Source organism: Tursiops truncatus, chromosome 15 (genome assembly GCF_011762595.2).
Source record: "Tursiops truncatus isolate mTurTru1 chromosome 15, mTurTru1.mat.Y, whole genome shotgun sequence".
Lineage (NCBI taxonomy): Eukaryota > Metazoa > Chordata > Mammalia > Artiodactyla > Delphinidae > Tursiops > Tursiops truncatus.
This window is the reverse complement of record NC_047048.1, coordinates 38,606,245-38,629,335: the sequence shown is the minus strand read 5'-3', so window position 1 is coordinate 38,629,335 and position 23,091 is coordinate 38,606,245. Positions and strand designations below refer to the sequence as shown.

The following is a 23,091-nucleotide window of genomic DNA, read 5'->3' as shown; positions in this document are numbered from 1 at the left end:
GGTTTTGATAATTGCTGAAGACTCAGACCTTCCTTTGGATGGAAGTTGTCAAACTGTGCAGTTTTGTCCAGAGCTCACATTTTCTGGTCAATTCTTAGATGTCATCTAGTTTAAGTCATCTCCTCAACATCCCCACCAAAAGGCCATCAACTCTCCTCGTAAACATTTTCCGATAAGGAGAACCCATTACTTCCTGGGAGAGCTAATTCTTTTAATTTATTCCTTAATCGTTAGATAGTTCTTCCTTTAACTGAACTAAAATCTTCCTCCCGCAATGGTCACCCGTTGGTGGGAATTTTCATGGGAGAAATTACTGAACAAGTTGAATGTCTCATCTATCATGGAGAACTGGAAATGAACTGGAACTGAAAACATATTTAATGTGCTTCTTAAGTTGTGTTTTTTCCAGTTCTTTCCACTCTCCTAAGCATGTTGTGGTTTGGAGACCTCTACCACCCTTGTCACTGTCTGTCACACTCCCTCTAAGAGTGAGACTCCCATTAGAAGCGACCTAGTTGTCCAAGAATTGGGGATTGGAAAGTTTAAGTAAATTACCACATGAGGCAATACTATATAGCCCTTATAATCATGTTTTGAAGATTATTTAATAATATAAAAATGTTCATAACATATCACATGGAAGGGGGTACTATATATGCAACAAGAGCCCAATTTTATTAAAAATATATGCATAGAAATGAAGTCGAAAATATGTTGAAGTATTAAGAATGGTGATATAGCTAGTTTTGAATCTGTTTTATGTTTTTCTACATTTTCTATAGAGCACATTTATTTTTTTACTTTGGTCAGCAGTGACTTATTTTATTTTGTTTTTATTGGAGTATAGTTGCTTTACAATGTTGTGTTAGTTTCTGCTGTACAGCAAAGTGAATCAGCCACACGTATACACATATCCCCTCCCTCTTGGGTATTTTTTAATTAGAAAAGAAGTTGTTTGGAAAGAAACAAAGGGGAAAAAAAGGAAAGCAGAAAACCACACTCAAAGAACCCATAGGGTTTTCAGGTATGTTCTGCTGTGGCAGAATTGGGTGGAGCTGGCACGTCTCAATGGGTATCTTTCCCTTTCCAATTTCAGATTAGAGTTTCTGGCAGATGAATCCCACTGTAGACTGGCATCGTACCTGCAGTTCATCAGAGCCCCAGAGGATTTTTCTCCCACTTGAATTATTATCTCTTTTTAATCTGGTGACTGGTGTCAGGGGCAGCTGTCACGGAAACCCCTGGGCTGGCCAGGGATGCCCAGGTCAGTGTCCATGTAAGTGGCCTTCGAAGGAGGGAGGCCGTGCGCTGCCCACCTTCCAGCCTGACTGGCAGCCACCCCACCTTGAAGTCTTAGAAGCTGTAAGAGGAGCAACGCTGGTTTGCAAAAGTGAGCAGACCCTTATTTGGCTTCCCCAAGAGGCGCTGGTCTGGGGGATGGTGGGAACCCTGTGCAGTCGCAGCTCAGCTGGGAAGGGAACTGGAAATGCCTCGCGTGCAGGGCAGCCCTGAGGTCGAACCTGCCCCCTCCAGGCTGTTGCTCCTGCCATTTCTCCATGAGGAAGGGCCCCTGGGTATCAGAACCTTGGAGAAAATGAGGCATGTGCATCTCTCAGCCTCCCCATTGGAGAACTCTCCAAGGTCCTGCAGTTACTGGGGAGGCTGGGAAAGGCAGGGCTTTGGAGGGGACAGACAAGGCCCTGTGTGGGGCGGTGCCTCTAAGGAAGGAAAGGAACCTCCAGGCAGGGAGCCCCGTGTGCCAGCAGTGGGGCAGGGGGTCAGAGAGGAAGAGAGAATGCTGTCCCTAGACTCTGCAGATGGTCGTTGAGGCAGAATCTGCAACTCCTAGGTGGTTCTTCCCTGCCTTATCTACCAGAGTGGATTCTCATCTCGGGGAGCAGAGCTTTGGATTGTCTTCTGTCATTTCTCTCTGGAGGCACATTGGTTGCACTATGCCCAGTGTATACTCTCCCAGGTTTGTAAGACCCATGCAGGAAATAGAAACCCAGCACCTTGGTGCTTTGCTTCCCAATTCCCAGTCCACTACACACATGGAAAATCTCCCTTCTCTTTTTGCAATGTGGACACTCACACCTTCCAGGAAGAATGACCCGGAATTTTGATCCCCAAACACTTCTGCTTGTTAACCATCTTTCCTCTATTTAAATTCATGTTCTCCTAAATATGAGTCTTTTCAGCAAATAAATAACATTTTATAAAATACTTAGCCCTGGAAGTTACAGGAGAAATATAACTTAATAATAGTTTGGGTAATTTTAAGTGACCACCCCAATGCTTGAATAGTGTACTCCCTGGGGTGAAAATAAAGCCGTCGCTTATGTTTAAAAGGTTTGGAGATTTTATCGGGAAATCAGCAGGTGACTTGCTGGGTCAAAAGTCAGAGCATGGGGTACCAGCCCAATAGCATTTACTGTGATTCCCTGTTAATGTTTGTTATGTGTCAAGGGATACTAAATGCTCTACTCAGAGTCGTGGGGAAAGTCAGTGTGGAGTGCGCATCAGCACCGAAATAAGAAGAAGGTGGCATGCTTGACTTCACACAGCTACGGGTGCAACGTGAGTTCCTGCTCTTTTTGGCTTTTGCCATCGGTTTTGTCCAGCAAGAACCCAAAGGGCTCATTCCCACCCACCATTCAACCTCCTCAGCTGGAGCTGATTTTAAACCTTGCCAAGGCTCTCTCTTCCCTCTCCCCGTACCTTTGTTCTCAGCACTTTGTTCTTTCAGATCTCAAGTTTCCTTCTTTTCTTCTGGTGAAGTCACTCACCCCTGCCTGCCGCCAGGCCCCATGCCTCGTCTGTCTTTGGCCTGAGCTGTGGCTTTTATAAGACGGGCAGTCTGGGGTGCATGCACGTGCAGGCGTGCCCGTGTGCCAGCGTGCACGGCCTATGTGCGTGCAGGCATGTGTGTGCGTCTGTGCGAGTTCCCACTATGAGGGTCACCAGAACACTTAGGACACACGCATTTCCCCACACAGGGCAGCTTGCACTTACATAGTTTGAGGCCAGGTCCGGGTGGAGATAGTCGATCCCTGCGAAAAGACAAGAGCACAGGAACAATAGGTTAATACCTGCCACGTATCCTCAGGAAAGCTGCTCGAGAAGGCGCGCTCCTTATGTGCTGGCGCCAGGAGATGTGTGTGTGTGGGGGGTGAGCGCTGGGCCCCAGCTTCGAGTTTCCATCCCCGGGGGAGGGTGCTGCCCCGCCCACGTGGAGAGCCAGCGGCCACCAGATGTGTCAGAGGAGGGAAGCCAGTTAGAGCTTGAGGCCCCAGGATAACACTTCTGACATAAATGCCAGCTTAGTGACCCTAAGACGGATCGCTCAACAGAGAACTGATCTAAGAGAGATTTGTGGAAATCCTGACATTTCTAAAGCATCAACAGGCATTTCTTCTGAAATGAAACCAGTTCTGGGGAGGAAAAGTGATTATTATTTAACAGAGCCCGGACAGCAATGGATTAGAACGTTGCCTGGCACGGAAACGAGAGGAACACGGCTCGGCAAGAAAAGCCATTAGGCAAAGGGCAAGTGATTTCCCACGAGGTGTCCTGGGTGGGAGCTGGTTCTTGTCTCTGCAGAAGGCTTTCCAGGGAGCCTCCCAGCAGGAGTCCTGCACTTTCTCCTGGATGTGGCCCGTCTTGCTGTTGGTCCATGAGCACTGCTGGGTTCCATTAACACGTGGATCTCAGAAAGCACTGTGAAACTTCAAAGGGCAAATTGCAAAGCTCTCATCCAGGTCTGCAGAGCCATATAATCTTTGCAGCAGTGACATCAGAGAATCCAGCCCTCTCAGAAATCGGCTGGCTTCCTGTACTACCTAGCATCACGGTTATGAGTGTAGACTTTGGAGTCAGAGACTCGAGTTTTAATCACAACCACGCTGCCAACTGGCTGTGCGGCTTCAGGCAGGGTGCTTGGCCTCTCTGTGCTTGCTTTCTTCTCAACCTGGTAGGGGTGAGAACAGTGTGGTCCTATTATTCCAGTGGCATTAGTAATTCTATTGGGTTGCAATATTTGAAAGCCAGAAGCGTCATTAAGTCCCTATCATAGTGGTCACCTTCACTACTACATGCACACCGAGGCCAGGCCACATTATAGCTTTGTCCTGTGAAAAAGAACTTGTATCCAAATGTATATTTCTTTTTTTTTTTTTTTTTTGCGGTACGCGGGCCTCTCACTGTTGTGGCCTCTCCCGTTGCAGAGCACAGGCTCCGGACGCGCGGTTCAGGGGCCATGCCTCACGGGCCCAGGCGCTCCGCGGCATGCGGGATCCTCCCGGACCGGGGCACGAACCCGTGTCCCCTGCATCGGCAGGTGGGCTCCCAACCACTGCGCCACCAGGGAAGCCCCAAATGTATATTTCTAAAAGGAAGTTTTCCTTTGTTTTTCCTGGTTACACAAGTAATTTCTGGACTGGGAGTCACTGTGCTGCTGATGTTTTCATGTTTTGACATCAGAAGTAATTGCTGTCCTCACGCTGCTTGTGAGACTATAGCCAGGCCCTTCCCCCTCACCATCCTCCTCTCCCCTCCTCAAAGCGGCAGGAGGACAGCGGTCAGAAGATTTAAAGGCTAATATTATAAAAGTTTTAGACCTTTGCTCTGGACCCTGATTCAGAGATGGTCAGTGTAGGCTGTGGGGTGGAGTTGGGGATAAGCACAGGCTACGAGACCAACAGATCAGTTCTGTCCAGGCTCAGACACTGTAATATTTGTGTGGCTTTGGCCGTATAGCTTCTCTGAGCCTCAGCTTCCTCATCTTTGAAATGGGAATATCGTCTACCTCGCAAAGCAGTTTTCGAGGTTGGAGCCGCTTCATTGAAAGTGTTTAGCTTGCAGTAAACACTTAATAAATTACATTTCTAGCATCCTCATTAGAACCTTAATCTACCACATTTTTAGGGTTCTGTGGGTGGTGCAGATGAGCAGAGATATTTGAAAAATCTACTTGGTTTTAGAGTGCTGTGTTGAAATTAAATTTTCCTATACGTTTGTGGAAATTGGTTACATTTTTTGAACTCATTATTAGGCAAAACATTTTATAACATACAGATGAGTTTAAAAGATACAGAGAATACTTTTTTTTCTTAACAGGGAGTCAGTTTTTAAAACATGGCCTCAAGTTCTGATAATGCAAGTTATTTAGGAAAGGAATTTTCTAAGAGGCAGTAGTCTCTTCTCTGTGATGGGAAATATTAAAGCAAAGAGATAATTTGAAACCAGAAGGAAATCAGAATGAAAATAAGATAAATTTAGCCTAATTAAAATAAAGGATCTTTAATTAGGTTAAGTGGAACACTGAATGTGAAGTTAGAAGAGGTACAGACTTTGGTCTGAGGAAGAAAATATTATTGATAGATTAAGGATGATAGACATGACTCAGAAAAAATAATAATGAGCTAAGCATAAAAATAATAACCTGGCAATTAAATAGTATTTCAATATTTTTGTATATATGATTATCTTTGAAGGTGGAAGTCACTGAATACATCTTCTTAATCAGTTTGTTTATTTTTCAGTTCTTGTATTATTAATGTATTCACTCTTATTTTCATTCACTGGTTTATTTTCAGCAATGAAAGCCAGGTGCTACGTAGGTCCTGGAAAAACACAATTTAGATACAGAACCTGAGCTGTACAACCATCTAAGCCTCACAGTCTACAGGGGGCACGGACTCATCACCAGCCAATCAGAATGCACACAAATGACAAATACTTGGTTATATTTTTGTTCATAAACCATTAGTATCTGTCATTAGTTTGAAAGTCTAACCTACAACAGTCCATATTCTCAAGAATCACTGGCACCTCTGGAGACCTCAGGGAATCAGTGAGCTCCATGTACATATTCTTAGTTACAATGCTAATGGTTCAATTGAGATGTATAACATCTCTGGACTCTAGCCTTCCGATGACCCCCACCCAGACAACACCTGACCTCAGCTGCACGAGAGACCTCAAGTGAGAACTGTCCAGACTTTCTGAATTCCTGTGCCACAAATCTTATGAGCAAGATAAATAGTTACTTTAAGCTGCTAAATATTGGAGTCACTTGTTACACAGCAATAATAATGGGGACAGACACCCTGCTGGACCTTCTGGGGCCTGCAGAGCCCAAGGTTAGGGGAGAAAACACCGCTTTTCAGCATAAGACAGAGTTCTAAATCTCCTGGAAGGCTGTGGGTGACTGTCTGGCCCTGAAACTTGTACCTCTGCTTATAAGGATGAGGCCCCATCACAAAGTCTCACCAGGGAGGCAGAGCCACAGGGTGGGTTTCAAGCACTGAAGATGGTGGTGAAGATTAGTTTGGGCAATTTCTTCTCTCCCTAAACCTTAATTTCTTCATCTGCAAAATGTGGATAATAATAACACAAACCTTAGAGAATAATTATGACTGTTTCCAAATGTTAAGTGGAGCCTAGCACATAGTACTCACGAAACGCTAGTTTTTATTTTTACTTCAGCTTGAAAACTCTCTCTGACCCTGCCTCACTGGCCTTCAATCTTACTTCCTTCACTCCAACAGCTAAAGGCCTTGACTCACGCCTTCACTGACCATCTTTGACCTCGATAGCCAGCGCCCGTCCTGGGGCTGGGTGACTCCTGTCTATCGCCGAGTCTCATTACAGCCACATCCTACTTTCCAGGTTAAGTTCCCAACACCAAACAATTCCATCACAACAAAAGGGATGAATCGTCATCATTAAGCAGGGTCCGTGCTGACATCAACATGCCCAGAATGTCAGAGCAGACCCTTCAGAAATTCTTTCTGCCCTTTTGGCAACAGTTAGCCATGGAGGTTCTTTCCCAGAGGTATGTAGGGTGTGGCAGTCACACTGGGTTGCACCTAACGAAAGCACCTACATGAAAGCAGTGAGCATCTATCAAATCATTGGATCTAGCAGAGGGGATGATGGCTGAGTTTTTGAGCTGGGCAACCAGAGAGGGGTGAACGAGTATTAAAACTGTGCTTGTCCACAAATCGAACCTTCCACACACAGATCACCAACTATTTCCCACACAAGACAGGCTTATAAAATATGACATTCATTTTGCTCTTAGGTCTCAGGGTCAGCATCCATGTGTGTCTTTGACCTTGTTTTGGGGTGATGTCTTGCTGAGAGACTAGCTGGGGAACGATTCCACACCATCCACGTGTGCAGGCAGCTGAGAGAGAAGATGCAGCCCTGATACTCCCAGCTCATCATCTCTGCTTCGCGTCTGTGGGTGTTTAGGCAGAAGTACCCCACCACATGGTGAGAGGCTGTGCGTCTGGACTTGCCCTTGCTGTGGCCGCTTTTGCCCCAGATGCGCTCATTTTGCTGTTCAACGTTGGGTTTGGAGAAGGGCTTAGTCGTCTTCTTTTCTTCAGTTATCCTACTGAACAAGCATGTGCCGGTTTCAAGATAGCCACAAATCCCTTGTCTCTCTCCACACCAGGAGGCAGGATCTATTGATATTTCTCCTCCCCTGGAATCTGGCTCTCAGACTGCTTATCCAGTGGCAAGGGGCAAAGCAATGCTTGCCCATCCCAGGTTCAGCCTTTGAGAGGACTGGCAGCTCCTGCTTCTTGTCTTAGGATGCCTGTTCTTGGGAGCCCTGAGCCGTCCGTGAGAAATCCAGCCACCTTGCTGGGGAGGCCACGAGGAGCTAGAGGGAGGCCGAGCCATTTTAGCACCCAGTTGAGACTCCAGTTGACACTGGCCCCAGCTTCCTTCTTAGCCCAACTGTATGAGAGACCCCAAAGCCAGACTGTCCCTCTGAGCCTGGTCAACCCACAGAATGGTGAGAGTTAGCAACAGGGTGTTTGTTTTAAGCCACTCAGTTTTGGGGTGGCTTGTTCTGCAGCAGTGGACGACCAAAACAATGGGGAAGTTAGGAGTACAATTGAGGGGCAGAGGGTGCACTTTTTTTTGAATCTCAGAGGCCACTAACTCAGCAGGAGAAACAACATCAAATAGGAAATTCTGCTGAGACTTTGTAACGGGCTCGGCTTCTCAGGCCAGGAAATGTGGACCAGAGGCAGGTGACGCCCTCTCCTTAGCTCTCTTCAGAAGGGACGAAGAAAGGTCAGTCAAGGGGTCTGGAGTTAAAGAATCCTGAAACGGGCATCTCGGGGGCTGTTGGGGGTTCTGTGAGAGCACCGTGCCTCTCTGTGGCCACTTTTAAGGGTGCTTCTCTGGTCCCCCCACATCTGTGTGATGAAATGGTGATTACAGAGTATCCCAGGCAGGTTTCCCCCAAACCTACACGCATCTTTCTCCTGGGTGAGCTGGGCTCATCCACGGTGTTTTCTAAGCCAAAGCATTAGGAAGGAGAAACAGGTAAGCTCTCCACATTGGCACACGCGCGCAAACACACACACACACAGACACACTCGTGGGAGCGCCTTTCTTCTTGTGAGAGCCCTGGCCACTGGAGAAAGCTTTTACATCCGTTTCAAAACATCTCACACCTCAGAAAACACTGCGCATTGTTTTTATGTTAATATTTAATGAGCCCACACAAAGACAGTTCTGATTTTAAGCGCGCTGACTCTCCTTGTTTTCCCATCAATCCTGCTTCAAAGGCTTGCTTTAGAGAACATCGTGTTCTTTGAGGATCTTGAGAAGAGAAAGGCTCCATTGTTTCATCTCTGTATAGACTTTATATGTAATTAGACCAGTAGTGCACAGTGGAGCTTTACGGAGGACCCAGACAGCTAATGACAGGCAAGAATACACCCGCGACGGGACGATGGCAGGGCAGAGATGCTCCAGGATCTTGGCAGAGCCAAGGCATGTGTAGTTAGAAACACAGCGATTCATCAAACCCATTGGTTTTCATATCACAAACTATAAAAAAGAAAGTTCTGCTAAATCTCTGCTGGGCAGGCGTGTGGGATAGAATAACATATTGCAGGGGGCACATATAGAAAAATGTCATCAGTTTGCTTTACAACGACTCATTCTGAAAGTAGCAATAAAGTCAAAATTCCCCAAACCCCAATCCCGTTACTAAGAAGCTGTTGCGGGGATCAGAGCCACACTGCCTGATGGAAATTTCTGGGATGATAGAAATGAAGTTCAGTTGAATTGTCACTAGCCCCATGTGGTTATTGAGACCTTGAAGTGAAACGAATGGGATCGAGGAATTGAATTGTTAACTGTATTTAGCTTTAACTAATTTAAACTTAAATGTAAATAGCCACATACTGCTAGTGGCTACCACGCTGGACAGTGTAGATCTAGAGAAATAGATGGTAAATATAAACAGAAGCCGCTTTTTTTGTTTGTTTGTTTTTTTGCGATACGCGGGTCTCTCACTGTTGTGGCCTCTCCCGTTGCGGAGCACAGGCTCCGGACGCGCAGGCTCAGTGGCCATGGCTCACGGGCCCAGCCGCTCCGCGCCATGTGGGATCTTCCCGCACCGGGGCACGAACCCGTGTCTCCTGCATCGGTAGGCGGACTCTCAACCACCGCACCACCAGGGAAGCCCAGAAGCCGTTTTAAAGTAAGGTATAAGCAGTGGCCCAATAAGAAATTACAGTTCAATGATGGTCAACTTTCATTAGTTCATTTAAATATTTTTAAACTTATTAATTCGATAAATATTTGTGAAGGGCATCCTCGAGCTTGAGGACCACTGATGTGGAGAAATGTGAGGATGTCGACACAGTATAGACGACCACGCCCAGCATCTGGCCATTCTGCCTCTAATTTGCATCTCCAAAACAATGAATCTTTTGTGTTCCAAAGGTGTGCAAAGACACACTTGCTTCCAGGTGATGTACAGCCTTTGAAATACTCACCATCGTCCATAATTCCAATGGTAACACCTTTCCCTGTGTATCCCAGCTCCCAGGCTTCTGCCACATTCAAGTCGAGGCCAGGAGTACCATCAGCTTGCCCGGTATTGATCTGGTTCAGGAATTCCAAAGCAGAGAATCTTATGAGTTTGGTGTAGGTGGTAAAGCACCTCTGTAAACGTTTACTTGCCACACTCCTCAGACACCTGGTATTCCAGGGCCAGATAAAGGGCAACATCTTCCATGAAACAGTGCTTTGGGGTGTTTTCCCATCCACCTCTTCTAGTCTTCTCCCTCCATTTTTTTGATATACACAAAATCAATGTTTTCTGTTTTACAGAAATATGCAAACACAGTTTCAATCTTCCTATCTCTTATGACTAGATCATTATCTTTAAACTCCTTAGAGCCAACATTGCAAGAAACCCTCCGCAATTTAGAATTAAATGCTTGCTCTTGGAGCTCTTTATTTATCCCTCACTTTCAGAATTTAGTGCATATTGTCTCAGATTATTCTTATTTGAATGTAATTTCCTCACTAAATAACAATATTCTTTACAAGAGGGAGCATGTTCTATTTATCTTTGTAATTTCAGTACCACCACACCAAGTCTTGCTTAAAAATATTTGTTGAACTGAATTAAAGAGAGTTGGCTCAACTTTGGTGCATGTTCTAATGCAAAAAATAAAAATGCCTTCCCCCTAAAACATCAAAAAAGGAAGGAAAAAAAAGGAAAATTCCATACAAATATGTTCACTACCCTCTTTTTATGCTTTTTTGTCCTGTGCAGGTTTTCTCAAAGATAAATCATAAAAAAATAGCGAAGTCAGAGCTTGTACTGGTAGAAGTCCATAGTAATGAGCTGGCTGTTACCGTGTTGCTGAAACATTGTGTGAATGTCATTAGTTCTCTTTATAAAAATGACTGCTCTTCCCCTTCTAGGCACATGCGAAGATGACACCTCTCCAACCCCTTGGAAGCTAGAACCACATGACTGGTTTTGGGCATTGGAATGTGAGCTCATGAACCATTTGTCACATCCAGGCAGGAGCTTTAAGAGCCAGAGTGTGATTTGCCCCTTGCCCTCGTTGAGATGCCCGTGAAAGCAGGGGTTGGGATGCAGCTGAGATGGAGCTCGGGTCCCTGGGGATTACAGAGCATTGGCTGTGAAGCACGAGTGAGAAACAAGCTTTGATCCTGTTAATCCACTGTGATTTGGGGATTGTTTGTTATTGCAAGAAACGTAGCCTGATCCTAATACACATAAGCTCATTCAGTTATGCAGATTGGATTTGTAGAATTCCATGCCCCAAAGCGTAAAGCATAGTCAAGCTCTAAGCCCCAAGAGGGAAGTTGTGATGCATTCCTACAATGGGCAGTTTATAAATTATAAACATTTATAAATTAGTCACTCCTTTCCCTTCAATATGCCCCGCAGTTTGGGTTGGTTTGGAGACACTGAGCCCCTTTTAAACATAACCAACTCACCCAAATAGATCAAGAAGGACTGCTGGTGTGTGAGAAAATATTCACTTCACCAGGCAGATGGGGTTTCCATCGCTAGCACCGAGTCGGGTGCTATCAATACCTATCAGCTAGTACCGAGTGCGGTGTTAGCTGACATCCCACAGAATCATGAGGAAATAGAAACCCATCTTCTATCTGAAGTTCCAAGCTGAGAAACATTAGGAATGATACCGAGATGCTTACCAGATACCACTGCTTCGTAAAAAGAGGGTCGTTCATGTTGATGTAGATCTCGTTGATGTCTCTATACCCTCGCTTTTTTCGGTTGAACCCTTCCTGTTGCAAGGCCCTCTTTACCTGGAATGACAATACTGGCATGTTACCTGAACACCCCTCTTCTGGACTTCATTTCTACAAATTCAAATTCTATTTGTATAGAATGTGTTGGGGGTTTTTTTCCTCAGCAGAAACCAAGTTCATTTCATGCACATTCTTACTTTATGATTATTTTCCAAGATCATTTACTTCTGCTTGTGCTCAACAAAGAGGCCTTGGGGATGGCTCAAAGTGAGTGTCCTTAAAATAAGAAGGAGATGGAGAAAAGTATTCTCAAGGGAGATGAGGCGGTAGGGGCATTAGTGAACTAAAACAGTGAAGCACTTCTATTAAGGAAAGGAATGTGGATTCATAAAGGGAAACAGTGGAACTGGCACAGACTATCTTTCTGGAGGGCTTCCCAGCACCCATTTTGGGAATCGGCCAAAAACAAAACAAGAAAAACCTGCCTGACAAGCCAGCAAGTCCACAGCAAAGTTCTAGAAGGTAAGTGAGGGAACTTTGAAGATAAATTGATGCTGTCCTTGCAATGAGGACACTTCATGTTGGGACAGTCAGACAGAACCCCAAGCCCTTGGATGGAAATGAAACTTAGGAGCTGAATTAGGAGGCTCCTAGCAACAGCTGGGCTTTGTCCCAGATGGGACCCTTTCTTTCACTTGGGCAATACCTAGTTCATTATCCAACAGCTGTGGCTGAGCGTCTACACACTCAAGGACTATGCAAATGGATAACAGGGTGTGTGCTGGGTGCTTTTAGTTTTTTTAAGTTATATTTTGCTTCTGAACATTCATTTCTCCTTCTGCCAGGACTCCCCAGTGCATATGGGAGATTACCTCAAGCCCACCGGGTTCTGTGTTGGTGGGAGTGAAATTCAAGGCACCAGCCTCCTGAGCCTCTCTCTGCCTCAGAGGTACCTCAATGGGTATCTCTCTTCTAGGGTATGAACCTTGGGAAAGTGATGTGAAGGCAGAAGGGACCCTTGGAGGCTATTTATCTCAGAGGCTCACTCACCAGGCTCTCCCCATAAAAGATCCTGGCCATCGTTCCCACAGCCCAGCCTGGAGCTCCCCCAAGACCAATGCATCAGCCTCCTACAGACTGTGAGCTCCACATCCCTTTCCAACAGATTCACTTTCGTTCACATGACCCAGAATCAATTTCTGTTGCTTGCACCCACAAACTCTGACATGGGATGAGGGAAAATAGAAGACTCCAAGTCAGGAACAAAGGGACCACAGAAGTGGCCGATAACCCTCCCCTTCCTTGCTACCCTGGAAGGCGGGGGAGGCTGTGGGAGAGTAGTTCCTCTGTGCTTCCCTGCTCCACATGCAGATGCCGGAAGGCCCGGGGCTCATTTGCAGAAAAACTCTAAGTCTACGAGAAATTCTACTTCTAGAGAAGTAGTGGGTATGGCATTTGCTCTGTGAGTTCTTTGAGGGGGATTCCAACAAGAGACATTCACTGTGGCAGAGTTAACCCCTGCCCCTGAAAGAAATAGCAAAGTAATTGGGAAAATGGGATGGATGGTTATTTTTATAATGTCACAAATCTGGGCACAACTAATGTCCGTCAAATGGAGATAACTTATGATGCAGATATACCTACCCATATATGTATGTGAGTGTGTATACACGTGTATCTTCTGAGAAGCAGAGGCCAAGAGGAGATTAAATGTGTAAGGATTTTGTTGGGAGAGAAAACACAAGGAAGTGATGCAAGTTTGACCCCATAAAGAAGAGAGTGAACAGGCAGAGTCCAAGTGTCCTCCACCGCCCGTCCACTGCCCCATCGTCTGAGGCAGGCTTGGCAAACCTGCTGGGGATCAGAGGCAGCTGCTGGAGGAACCCTGAGCCTCTCAGGGTAGAACTGTGTCAGCACACTTGCATCTTCCATCCTTGGCTGGAGCAGCCGTGGAAAGTGTGGCCTGTGGTCAACACAGTGCTGGCTTTCAGAGGACGGCAGCTAGGGGCCCTGAGGTCACAGGTCTACAAGGTGTAGTCTCACAGCTGCCACCATATATATGCGCATGTATATATGTTATATATATATATATGCTTATCTATGCGTGTGTGTGCATTCATTAATGTACAACATTTAAAATGTTGAAGTAAATGTAGCCCTTGTTGGAGCCCTGGGGGGGCCACCCCAAATTGTGCCTCAATGGCATATTGATTATCTATTAAAGTTACTTAAGAAATGGCCAATGCAAGACGGACACTCTGACCCTCCTTCCTGCCTCCCTAGAAGCAGGAAATAAGTCTCTCATAGGAAAGGTGCACCCCCTGCAACTGGAGGTAGAAGAACACCCTATCACCAGAGACAGGGAATTCAAAGCCAAGGAGCCTGTATAGACAAACCTTCTTACTTCTTTCATTCACTACCTCAAGCCCCAATTCTGTTTAGATTCTTCACTAAGTGGGCACCCAAAACCTGAATTTCTTCGTCCCGTCAATTTTTCCCAAATTTATTGTTTCTTTGTCTAAAAAGTATAAAAGCTTCTATGAGACCTGCGTGTGCATGAATTAAATTGTGTTTCTCTTTCTCCCGTTCATCTGTCTCATTTCTGTGTATTATTAGTCCAGCCATAAGAACTCAAGAGTCGTAGGGAGGAGATTCCCCATCCTCTACATTCTCAACCTGTAAAGAACCACAGCATGCCCCCTCAAAACTTCCTGTTACTGTGGAAGCAAGTATTCAAGCACCTTGGGAAAGAAGGAGCCGGAGCTGGCCGTCCATCCTGAATTCGCAACTTCCCATTTCAGTCCCACAACCAAGTCTTTACCTGCTCTGCTCACGGATGGGAGCCTTGCCTGACTTCCCCAGAAGGGTCCCCATTATACTGGACTCATGTTGGAAAACTCCTCCACAAGTTGTTCCCAGCAGCATAAGGACAGGAAGACTTATCTCAGATTCCATCTTTTCCAATAACAGTGGAGGAATGGCTATTACAATACCACTCCAAACTCAATTAGACCAAGTGCATTCTAACGAAAGGCTGTTTAAATTCATTTCCATAAAATTAATTTTTAATTCCATAAATTAGGTTTAATGGAAACCAGTGATGTTTTGGAATGTTGTGCTCCCTGGACCGCACCCTCCTTGCAACTCAGAAGCACCAAAGCGTGACTCAAGGGTCTGCCATTTTGCACCTCATGTTATTAAAAATCAGGAATCCTAAGACACTGCAGAGGGCTTTCTGAATCCTGTCCTCAATGAAGATCACAGTTACAATTCCAAGAGAGATGAACACCTTTAAGACGCATATTTTTACTTGTTACACACAAAAAACTGGAGAAGAGTGTTCGCCCCCCACAATGATGCTATGTACTGCCATCAGTTGTTTTCATCTTTTTGGGTTCTTGTCCAACCCTAACTTGCATTTTAACCTAATTTTTACATAATAGTAATCATACTATAGATAAAATTGTGTATCCTTTCTTCATTAAGTGTCTAATCGTAGAAATTTTAATATGTTGCTACATAGCTCTCATCTTTTATTTTATTTTTTTGGCCGTGCAGCAGGTGGGGTCTTAGTTCCCTGAACAGGGGTAGAACCCACACCTCTTGCAGTGGAAGTGAGGAGACTTAACCACTGGACTGCCAGGGAAGTCCCTCTCATCTTTTAATTTTTAATGACTACCTAAATATTCCATAGAGGAATGTACCATAACTTACCCAACGAGTTTCCTCTTCCTGGTCATCTGGGTTTCTTTCTATTACAAGTGAAATTGCCAGGAGCTGAGGGATGAGGTTATAAACTGGTTTTAAAGGCCTCTGGGGAAGATTTCAGTGTTACAGTTCTATGTGTGATAAAGCTCTTAATGTCAAAGAAGTATTTCCAAGCATTTATAATCCTCCCTCACATTATAACTAAAAGGCCACTTTCATTCTCTTTTCTCCCTCCTCTGAATTGTGACCTTTCATAGACAATTCCTTTCACTACCGCTTAGATATAGTACCAATGACATGCATACAACTTAACCATAGCTTCTTGCCTTCTCAGAAAAAACAAAAAACAAAAGTAAAAACCATACAGCTAGCTTCAGTAGAATTCTCCCCCAAGTTGGCCCATTGACCTAAAATTTTTTTTTTTTTTTTGCTGTACGCGGGCCTCTCACTGTTGTGGCCTCTCCCGTTGCGGAGCACAGGCTCCAGACGTGCAAGTTCAGCAGCCATGGCTCACGGGCCCAGCCGCTCCGCAGCATGTGGGATCTTCCCGGACCGGGGCACGAACCCATGTCCCCTGCATCGGCAGGTGGACTCTCAACCACTGTGCCACCAGGGAAGCCCTGACCTAAACATTTACACAAATAAAAAATATAAGAAAGCAGGTGTGTGTGTGACTGGGCATTATTTTATTAAAAATGAACAGAGGGATATTCTACAATTCCGGTTCAAATTTTAAACCTGAATTTGACACATGTGCAAACACAGATTTTACCCGAACAACACCCACTGCCTTTGCTCTCCTGGTGTCTCTCCTTAATTAAGAATTTTTCAGTCAACAAACGTTTTTGTGCATCTACAGTGTGCTAGATACAGATGATACTAGGGTGAGAAGACACCGCCCCTGCATATTGGTATACTATTTTATAACTTATGTTAACAAGGTACTTTCCCTACATTTAGCCTTCTCAACAGAACTGTGGGTGGGTATGGTTACAGTTGAGGAAACGAAGGTTCAGAGACCGTTGTCCAAAAACTGAAAACACAACAGTCACCCAGGTTGATCAGTTCTAAATGCCATGAACTTTCCACTAAAGCACGCAGTCTCTCCCTAAGGCACGGAACACAGTCAACCTTCCTGTATCTGGGACAGCATAACTTCATAAAACTCTCTAAGGATCAGGGCTGGGATCACTTCCCTGCTGGGCTGATAATTAAACAGCTGCTAATTAGCACCGACTGTGCAGGGCCAGGGAGGGGCCAGGAGAAGGGGGGGCAGTCCAGGGTGCTGCCTCCAAAGGGCGTGCAGAACGTCTTGGCTTGAAGCGAGCATGAGAAGGAAAACCACAAAACACAGAACTGATATGTTGCTGAGAATACTGGTTTATGAAATCTGTGATGCTGTCGCTTGTATCACACTATTCTTTTCTGTATTACTCAGAATTATTTTGTTTACCACTATTATGCGTTGACTTAGTCCCCCTAAAAGATATATTGAAGTCCTAGCTGCACGTAAATTCAATGAAGATAGAACATGCCCTCACACCATGCGCAAAAATAAACTCAAAATGGCTTAAAGACCTAAATATAAGACAAGACACAATAAAACTCCTAGAAGAGAACATAGGCAAAACATTCTCTAACACAAGTCATACCAATTTTTTCTTAGGTCATTCTCCCAAGGCAATAGAAATGAAAACAAAAATAAACAAATGGGAGCTAATCAAACTTACAAGCTTTTGCACAGCAAAGGAAACCGTAAAAAACAAAACGAGACAAAACGAAAAGACAACCTATGGACTGGGAGAAAACATTTGCAAATGATACGAACAACAAGGGCTAATCTCCAAAATACATAAACAGCTCCTACAACTCAACAACAAAAAACCCAATTAAAAAATGGGCACGGGCTTCCCTGGTGGCGCAGTGGTTGAGAGTCCGCCTGCCGATGCAGGTGACATGGGTTCGTGCCCCGGTCTGGGAAGATCCCACATGCCGCGGAGCAGCTGGGCCTGTGAGCCATGGCTGCTGAGCCTGCGCATCCGGAGCCTGTGCTCCGCAACGGGAGAGGCCACAACAGTGAGAGGCCCGCGTACCGCAAAAAAAAAAAAAAAAAAATGGGCAGAAGACCTAAAGAAGACATACAGATGGGCAGTAGGCATATGAAAAGATGCTCTACATCACTAATTATTAGAGAAATGCAAATCAGAACTACAATGTGGTATCAATTCACAACAGTCAGAATGGCCATCATTAAAAAGTCTACAAATAACAAATGCTGGAGAGGGTGTGGAGAAAAGGGAACCCTCCTATACTGTTGGTGGGAATGTAAGTTGGTGCAGTCACTATGGAACACAGTATGCAGGTTACTCAGAAAACTAAAAATAGAATCAACATATGATCCAGCAATTCCTCTCCTGGGCATATACCCGGACAAAACTGTATTTCAAAAACATACAAGTACCCCTATGTTCATAGCAGCACTATTCACAATAGCCAAAACATGGAAACAACCTAGATGTCCATCAACAGATGAATGGATAAACATGTGGTATACAATGGAATACTACTCAGCCATAAAAAAGAACAAAATAATGCCATTTGCAGCAACATGGATGCAACTAGAGATTATCATACTAAGTGAAGTAAGTCAGACAGAGAAAGACAAATACCATATGATATCACTTATATGTGGAATCTAAAATACGACACAAATGAACCTATCTACTGAACGGAAACAGACTCATAGACGTAGAGATCAGACTTGTGGTTGACAAGGGGGAGAGGGGGTGGGAGAGGGAAGGCCTGGGAATTTGGGGTTAGTAGATGCAAACTATTACATTTAGAATTGATAAACAGGGACTTCCCCGGTGGTGCAGTGATTAAGAATCCACCTGCCAATGCAGGGGACACAGGCTCAAGCCCTGGTCTGGGAGGATCCCACATGCCACAGAACAACTAAGCTCATGTGCCACAACTACTGAAGCCTGCACGCCTAGAGCCCATGCACCGCAACGAAGAGTAGCCCCCGCTCGCCACAACTAGAGAAAGCCCGCGCGCAGCAATGAAGACCCAAAGCAGCCAAAAAACAAATCAATTTAAAAAAAGAAAAAAAATTTTTAATTGCAAAAAAAAAAAAAAGAATGAATAAACAACAAGGTCCTACTGTGTAGCACAGGGAACTATATCCAATCTCCTGGGATAAAGCATAATGGAAAGGAATATTTAAAAAAAGAATGTCTATATGCGTAAAACTGAGTCAATTTGCTGTACAGCAGAGATTGGCACAGCACTGTAAATCAACTATACTTCAATTTAAAAAAATATGGAAAACAAAATATGTTGAAGTCCTAACCCCCAGTACCTCTGAAGGTGACCTGATTTGGGAACAGGGTTGGTGCAGATGTGATTAGTTAAGGTGAGGGCAGCCTGGGGCCCAGTGCGTCTTAATGCAGTGCGGCCGGTGTCCTCATAAGAAGAGGATGGATAGACACAGGAGGAAAATGCCACAGAAAGACACACTCACCCCCTCACCCATACACACCGCCACCCCCATAGCCACACAGACACAGAGTGAAGCCACCTCTGGAGGGGGGAGGCACAGGGCAGACTTTGCTACTAGAGCCAAGGAGCACCGGGACTACCAGAAGCCAGGAGAAGCAAGGGAAAGGCCCCAGCCAGAGATCTCCGGAGCACAGCCCTGCCAGCACGTTGATCTGAAGTCTGAACTGCTGGCCAGAACTGTGAGAGAGTAAACTTCTGTTGTGTTAAAGCCGCCCAGTTTGTGGTACTTGGTTATGGAAACTGTTACAACAGCTAAGAATTAAACTACGTCCCAATGCCTCCTGCTTATTCGTAAGCTTCATTTGGTACGTAAAGTGCTCTTGTAGTTTCATTTGGACAAAGATTGCTTTTTACCATATGTCACTTCTGCAAACAAACAAAAGCAAAATGTTAGTAAAATAAATTGGTTAAGAAGTTCCTCAACTCCTTCACAGATGGTGTCTAACTCAGAGTTGTCCGTGTCTGTGTTTTCCTCCGTGCCATCCAGCACGTTGGTGGTCAGCCTTTCTTGAGAAAATGCTTCACTCTTGTCTCCAGGATTTTCCTCCAAGCTGCCCACACCTATTCCACACGTTTTGTTGCACCAGGGGAGGCAATGAACATTTTGTCACTCTGGCATTTGCAGAGAGCAGTTGTAAGGTGCACTTAGGAATAGGTGGTGTATGATAGTTTTTGCTTTTCTAGATTTTCTGATGGTAAACTTTTCTTTTTTAATTTAATTTATTTTATTTATCTATTTTTGCCTGCTTTGGGTCTTTGCTGCTGTGCGCAGGCTTTCTCTAGTTTCGGCGAGCGGGGGCTACTCTTCGTTGCAGTGCGCGGGTTTCTCATTGCGGTGGCTTCTCTTGTTGTGGAGCACGGGTTCTAGGCGCACGGGCTCAGGAGTTGCAGCACACAGGCTCAGTAGTTGTGACTCGTGGGCTCTAGAGTGCGGGCTCTAGAACATAAGCTCAGTAGTTGTGGCACACGGGCTTAGTTGCTCCGCGGCATGTGGGATCTTCCCGGACCAGGGATCGAACCCATGTCCCCTGCATTGGCAGGTGGATTCTCAACCACTGCGCCACCAGGGAAGTCCTGATGGTAAACTTCTGAGGGGTTAATCACAGTGGAACTTCTCTCAGTTTGCCTCACCCCAGGACTGGAGACGCTGAGAAGTGGACTGGGAGACAGTCGTCTATGGGAGCGATGAGGTTTTGCGGGCAGAGCCCTGGATCGGGGTTAGGAGCTCTGGGGTAGGCCTGAGGTGTAGCCATGGACGTGGGTTTGAAACCGGCACCTGTCCCTAACCCTGTGTCTTTGAGCATCATAGCGATCTTTCTGAGACTCAGTTTCCTTACCCCTAAAATGGGAATCATAATTACCTCTGAGGGTTGTTTTGAGAAATGAATCATGACAACAGCTGTGACACACCCAGCACAGTGCCCAGCACATGGCAGGTCAGGTCCCACAAATGCCAGTTCCCTTGGTCGGTCCTCTAGTCGGCTGTCCTGGACCCGGGTGCACATCAAATCACCTGAGAGCTTTAACAATCCCCACCCTCAGGCCATACCTGGACCCAAGCAGACCCTCTGGGGCTGGGGCCGAGCATCGAGGTTCTTCAGAATCTCCACGTGGCCCCGCCCTGCACCAAGGTTGACTCTGTCTTAGAGGCCAGTTTTCTTCCTCCGTAAAAGACCTGCCTCCACCTCTGGGAACTGTGATGAGGCTCTGGCCGGATGCAGGCTGTGGAATCCTCACTTGGTAAAGAGCTCTGCAGACGTGGGACTCGTGCCATCACCTTGCTGAAGGTGTCACCCCAAGGTGGGGCGGGGGGATGCCCACTGCCCTCAGCCGGCACCCCTTCCACTGCCGGGCCTGGCTCTTCCTCCCTTTCTTTCTGTGGAAGGATGGGGTCAGATTGGATCATTTATTCTCTAACTGGGCTGAACAGCTGAGTCACCGGGGTGAGCCGCTTCTTAAATTAAAAACTATTTTAAAACAGAGAAGAAGGAAAGAAGAAAAGAAAAAACATGATTTCCCCCTACCTCTCCATAATTCCTGTTGACACTAAAAAGAAAAAATAAGGTAGCACATGTGCATGCTTAGAAAATAAAAGAGGTACAGAAAGTTACATGATGGAAAGGGAACATTTTATCCTTCCCTCCTCTTCTCGGCTCACAAATAGCTCCCCTCAAAGGTAACTGCTGCTAATAATTTCTTGGGAGCTCTTCCAGGAAATGTTTATACATACGCTCTAATACATATATATACAGAAAGAGGGAAATTTTGTTAAAATCAGTGTACTTAGCATGATCCTTTTACAGTGTAGTGAGTTGAATGTTCCCTCAAAATATATATCCCTCAAAAATGTTTTTTGAATTTTATCTGTCTATATCTATCTTTCATCTATCTATTAACTATCTATCTATCTCTCTATCTATCTCTCTATCTATCTATCATCTATCTTTTGCGCCACATGGCTTGTGGGATCTTAGCTCCCCGACCATGAATCAAACCCAGGCCCTCAGCAGTGAAAGCACGGAGTCCTAACCACTGAACCTCCAGGGAATCCCCCTCCCTCCAAATTTTATGTCCATGTCCTAAACCCTGGAACCTGAGAATGTGACTTTATTTGGAAAAAGGGTCCTTGTAGATGTAATTATAGATCTTGTGATGAGATCATTCTGCATTATCTGGGTGGGCCCTAAATCCAATGACACGTGATCCAGAACAAGTATCCTTACAAGAGACACAGGAGAGAAACACAGAGGAGAAGCCTCGTGGAGGTGGAAGCAGAGAGGAGAGCGATGCAGCCCAAGCACAGGAACGTGACAACCAACAGAGGCTGGAAGAGGTGGAAGGATTCTCCCCCAGAGCCCCTGGAGGGAGCACTGCCCCGAGGACACGTTGATTTTGGACTTTTGGCCTCCAGGACTGTGAGAGACTAAATAGAAGTTGTTTTAAATCGCCAAGTTTGTGGAATTTGTTATGGTAGCCATAGGAAACTCATACAACGTAGCAAATTTAAAAGAGAGATTTATATATACACATACATATATACAATATCAATATATAATACCCATATGTTTAATATCTAAATATAGATATTATATAGTATATAACTAGCAGACTTACATATATAATACGTATATGTTATAATCTATATATTTCTACATATCTGTAGATATATCTATTGTAATATAGATATAATATCGGGTGGTATCTTTTAAATTTACTATGAAAGGATCATGCTAACTATGTATACTATTCTTTTTTTTTGATGAACATAATAAAGCTCTTATTTTTTTTCCACAACATAATAAAGCTCTTATTTTTTTTCCACATCTTTATTGGAGTATAATTGCTTTACAATGTTGTGTTAGTTTCTGCTGTACAACAAAGTGAATCAGCTATACATATACATATATCCCCATATCCCCTCCTACTTAAGCCTCCCTCCTACCCTCCCTATCCCACCCCTCTAGGTGGTCACAAAGCACCGAGCTGATCTCCCTGTGCTAGGTAGCTGCTTCTCCCTAGCTATCGATTTTACATTTGGTAGTGTATATATGTCAATGCTACTCTCTCACTTCGTCCCAGCTTACCCTTCCCCCGCTGTGTCCTCAAGTCTGTTCTCTACATCTGCATCTCTATTCCTGCCCTGCCACTAGGTTAATCAGTACCTTTTTTTTTTTTTAGATTCCATATATATGCGTTAGCATACAGTATTTGTTTTTCTCTTTCTGACTTACTTCACTCTGTGTGACAGATTCTAGGTCCATCCACCTCACTACAAATAACTCAATTTCGTTTCTTTTTATGGCTGAGTAATATCCATTGTATATATGTGCCACATCTTCTTTATCCATTCATCTGTGGATGAGCACTTAGGTTGCTTCCATGTCCTGGCTATTGTAAATAGAGCTGCAATGAACATTGTGGTATATGACTCTTGCTGAATTATGGTTTTCTCAGGGTATATGCCCAGGAGTGGGATTGCTGGGTCCTAGGGTAATTCTATTTTTAGCTTTTTAAGGAACCTCCATACTGTTCTCCATAGTGGCTGTATCAATTTACATTCCCACCAACAGTACAGGAGGTTCCCTTTTCTCCACACCCCTCCAGCATTATATATACTCTTCTTAACAAAAACTCTTTCATTCCCTTTAACAGATGCGTATTATTTCGTCATGTGGTTAAACAAAATTTCTTTATTTCGTCACCTGTCGAAGGATGCTCTGGTTGGCTGCATCTTTTGTCGTTGTT

At 44.9% G+C, this 23,091-nt stretch overlaps 1 protein-coding gene across 2 annotated transcripts in view; it reads right to left on the bottom strand.

Annotated features, from left to right (window-relative positions):
• Positions 1-23,091, bottom strand: part of PCSK2 (proprotein convertase subtilisin/kexin type 2) — a 213,481-nt gene that overhangs the window by 85,978 nt on the left and 104,412 nt on the right. For both annotated transcript variants that reach the window (XM_033839784.2, XM_033839785.2), the window contains 3 exons: positions 11,521-11,634; positions 9,813-9,921; positions 3,013-3,050 (listed from right to left, as the gene is read on the bottom strand). In XM_033839784.2, coding sequence (XP_033695675.1) covers positions 3,013-3,050; positions 9,813-9,921; positions 11,521-11,634 — 261 coding nt within the window. The remainder of the gene's footprint in view (positions 1-3,012; positions 3,051-9,812; positions 9,922-11,520; positions 11,635-23,091) is intronic.